Below are 4,104 nucleotides of genomic sequence, written 5' to 3' on the forward strand. Positions count from 1 at the left end.
CAGAAACTGAAGCAGGCTCCGGGCTCTGAGCTGTCATCAGATGCTTAACCGACTGAGCCGCCCAGGGTCCCCACAGTCCATTTTCTGAATAGGGGATATATGTGGGATATATGAGAATATGTGTGGAATGTAGGCGTGGGGGAGTCGTCCCAGCTGAATACAGCACAAAGCTGCTAGAATTTGAATCAAAGACCAACTTCCTCCCTCCTTCCACATGCTCTTCCATCCAAACCACTACTTTCATTCATTTCTCCCACACCAAAACCTAGACCTGGCTTGCAGCTGTCTAAGGACACTCAAGATAATCAAATGAAAACATCTTTATAATGCACTTGGTTCTGGTTTTCCATGGCCAGGAACAACAGTGTCCATCCAGAGCCTTCTGGGCTCGACTTTAAAGGAATATTATTGCATTTCTCCAGAAATCCTTGCAGATGATGGGTAGAAAACACCTAGTCCGTGCACTGTGCTCAACTACACCGGGACAAGAGTGCAGGACACTTTCACTTCCTGACCCAGGAGGAGATTTCTTTGGTTTGTCCATGATCCAAAAGGAACTTCTCAGAGCAATTATCTATTTGAGATTTTGCTCACACCCCTAAGGGACACCATCTGTGGGCCTGGCCACTGTCAACATCCAGTTTCATTGTGATCAGCTGCGCAGAAGGCATCACACTGACCAGAGACACCAAGCCAGCCTGGCTCAGGATGTCTCCATTGTAGGGCTCCCCCTGGAGCCCCACCGCCTCAGCCTTCTTTCATTTCTTCTGCTCCTCTTAGGGGACCTTTCCCTGCCTTCCCATGGGGACCGCAGCTGCTAGATAGTCACCTATGGCTGGGACGTGTCCTGCCTCTCCTAGTGTCCTCACTGCCAACACAGGGCCCTTCCGAGAGTGAGCAGAGCTCAGCGAATGTCCGGCCACAAATGTCCCAGTGAGCTGGGGACCTCTGCTCAGATCGAGTGTCTCCTCCTTTCTTGGAGACCCAAGCAAAGGCAGGCACACATCTCTATGTCCCTTGTCCAGAATGACAGATGACAAGGGACAAGAAGCAAGAACGAACATCTTTTATTTCTCCATGTCCTGAAGCCATCCGTTTACTGCCAAGGTCTTCACGTTTGCAAGACATCCCTGTCTGTGCCCAGCCCAGGCACCGCGATTCCCTTCTGGATCCCGAACGAGGACGGAAGGGTTCCCAGCTCGTTGCACCAAACGGCAAAACTCTGACTCTTGAACACCTGTGGCGTGGGTGCCACTCCCACACTGAGCCCGAGGCTCACGAAACCTTCTATGACAAGGAACAACATCTGAAAACTTCCTCGACGAAACAAAGACCGATTTCCGAGGCCACGTAGACAGAGAACAAGAACCCACCCAAACGTGCGCTTGGCCCCGCTTTCCCCCAAGCCGCCCTGGCCCTCCACTACTCACAACGCCCAGCGCCCGCTCTGCTCGCACTCGCAGGGGAGAAGTGGCCTGGCTTCGTGCCCCGCAGGAGAGGCTGCTCGACCCCAGGTGGGAACGGGCCCGGCTGCCCCTCGGGCTCAGGCCCGCTCTTCCTCATGGCTCACAGCCTCTTCGGACAGACACGGAGACCCGGGCTGCCTGCTGTTGACCGCGAGGATGTGCTGCAGCACTTGCACGGCGCTGGTTTCTGCGTGCGCCCTGGGACCCCACAGGAACTCGTAGCGTGCGGGCTCGCTGCCGGGCACCTGCCGGTACTCCAGGTACCCTTCCTGCACCCAGACTTCGGTCAGCAGCTCCCTGGGCTCCCCATAGAATACGTGCTCCCTGCCGGCATACACCCCCATGACCCCCAGCGCTTCCCACACCGCCTCCTCAGGGGCACGGTCCTCCTCCAGGAGGATCACCCACAGGACCAGCACCAGGAGGCTGGTCTTGGGCATGCCGTGCCTACCACTCGGCGTCCCATCGCAGCTGAGGCCCAGGATGCTGACCAGGACGTAGGAGCGCTCGCGGGGGTCCACTTCCTTCACGTCGACTCCAAAGACCAGCTGCAGATACTCGCAGGCTCGGCGGAAGATCACGGGGAAGCGGTCCTGGTCATCTTGGCTAACCGCCGCCAGCATCTCCGCCCGTGTGGTCGGCTGATTGGTGCGATACTTGAAGAGCAGAAGCAGCACCAGGCCGGCCACCTTCACGCGGAGCGCATCTGGGAGCGAGGCCTGGGCCCCTGCCGGGGCCCCCCAGGTGCTCGACCCCTCCTCATCGGGGCTGCTGGAGCCCTGGTGGGACTGGCTCCCCGAAGCGCCTGCCATGGCACTGGGGGAGGGGCAGGAGCTCCGAGGGCTCTGGGGAGGACTCGGGGACCCGGCAGCAGCAGACCCCTCCTCCAGGGGGACCAGAATGAGGACAGAGCAGGAGGAGGACGGGGAGGAAGGGGAGGAGGAGGAGGAGGAGGGGGGAGATGGGTACCCCCCCTCCTCCTCCTCTGCTTTCTCCTCCTCCACCTCCACCTCCTCCTCCTCCAACTCCTCCTCTTCCTCCGAGTCCACCTCCTCCACCTCCAACTCCACCTCCAACTCCACCTCCACCTCCTCCTCCTCCAACTCCTCTTCCTGGGGTTCCACCTCCTCCACCTCAACCTCCAGCTCCTCCACCTCAACCTCCACCTCCAAATGCACTTCTTCCACCTCCTCCTCCTCCACCTTCTCCTCCTCCAACTCCTCCTTCTTCAACTCCAACTCCTCCTTCTTCAACTCCACCTCCTCCACCTCCCTGTCCTCAGGCTCTGGCAGCGGTGCATCCCATGGTAGTGGGACCTCTCTTGGCTCCTCCTTCAGCTTGCAGAACATACTGCTCTCACCCAGGGACATGACGGTCGCCAGACCTTGAAGACAGAAGAGGGGTGGCTCCTCAGGGGGAGGCCCAGCCCACCCAGACCCCGAGCTCCCAGGCCTGAGAGCGGGGCCGCGTGGGGGTTGGGGGCCGAGGGGTCCCCTCTGGGGTGGGATGGGCGAGCCCCCGGCCCCACGCGCGGGAGCACCCACCTCGCCTGGACAACCGACTGGCACGCGGCCGCGCCTCCTCTGCTCTGTGACCTCAGGACTCCTGCCTCAGACCAAGGCCTCAACTGCAGAGCTCGCAGAGCCCCTGGAAGAGGGAGGGATGGAGGGAGGGAGGGGGGGAGGGAGGGGGCGCCTCAGGGTCTCAGGGTGGGTGCAGACCGCGAGCACCGCCCCGGGCCCCCACCCCCCCCCCACTGAGGCCAGGGGATTCTGGCCAGGACTCTGGGCGGCCCCGCCCCGGGAGCCCCCACCCCCCCACCCCCCATCAGGCCTGGGCCTGCCCCTTCTGGGCCTCCGCTGACAGCCAGAGCGGACCCGAGCGGCAGGGCAGGCCTGGGCCCTACGCAGGTGTCCTGGGCTGGGACGCAGCGCCTCCTCTCTCCCCTGCACCCCGGCCAGGGCCCGGGATCCTGCCTCGGCTGACCGGGGTCCAGCCCCGCACACCAAGGCCCTCCCCTCGCCCAGACCCACCGCGGGGGCGGCTTTCCGAGGGCGGCCCCGGGGCTGGGGTCCAAGGGGCCTCCGGCCGGCCTCCCGCAGGGCTCTCCCGGGGAGCCCCGGGCCCGCTGCCTCCCACCAGAACCCTCAGGGCCCGGCGAGGTCCGGGCCAAGGCGGCTGGCGTCGCACGAGGCGACCAAGTCCGGGGAGGCCCGGGGCCGATGGCGGGGGGCTCACGTGGCTTCCTTGGGGTCCCTCAGCCCTATCCTCTCGTCCCCATCCGGACTCCCTGGGCGGCCTGGGCCTCGGGCTCTGCCGCCTGACGCCGGCTCCTCGCGCGCAACCAGCTCTCAGTCGGGCTGGGACCCAGAGCCCGAGTCCGCCCACGCCTCACGCCCTGGTCACAGTCGTCGTGGTCGCGCCACCCTGCGGCCTCCACCGCCGCCGCCACCGCCGGACTCCTTCCCCTCTGGGTCCCGGCTCCCTCGCTCGTCCCTCTGGGCCTCACCTCGAAGCCCACGAGGCTCTGCGCCCTTGCCGCGCCTGACGGGATTCGAGGCGCGGCCGGAAGACGCCGACGCCGACGCCCACGCCGACGCCCTCGCCGGCGCCCACGCCGAGGCCCCCTCGCCCCGCC

The 4,104-nt window shown here is 64.0% G+C and overlaps 1 protein-coding gene across 1 annotated transcript; it reads right to left on the reverse strand.

Annotated features, from left to right (window-relative positions):
* Window positions 1-1,051: 1,051 nt before the first annotated feature.
* LOC124525356 (melanoma-associated antigen 8-like) lies at window positions 1,052-2,278 on the reverse strand. Its single transcript, XM_047097728.1, has 3 exons — window positions 1,958-2,278; window positions 1,431-1,735; window positions 1,052-1,287 (listed from the first exon to the last, which is right to left on the reverse strand). The coding sequence occupies exons 1-2, from the start codon at window positions 2,276-2,278 to the stop codon at window positions 1,544-1,546; spliced, it is 513 nt and encodes a 170-aa protein (XP_046953684.1). The 3' UTR covers window positions 1,052-1,287; window positions 1,431-1,543.
* Window positions 2,279-4,104: the final 1,826 nt, after the last annotated feature.

Source organism: Lynx rufus, unplaced genomic scaffold, assembly GCF_022079265.1.
Source record: "Lynx rufus isolate CCGP_SWC_20201006 ecotype Redwood Valley unplaced genomic scaffold, mLynRuf1.p SCAF_40, whole genome shotgun sequence".
Taxonomy (NCBI): domain Eukaryota; kingdom Metazoa; phylum Chordata; class Mammalia; order Carnivora; family Felidae; genus Lynx; species Lynx rufus.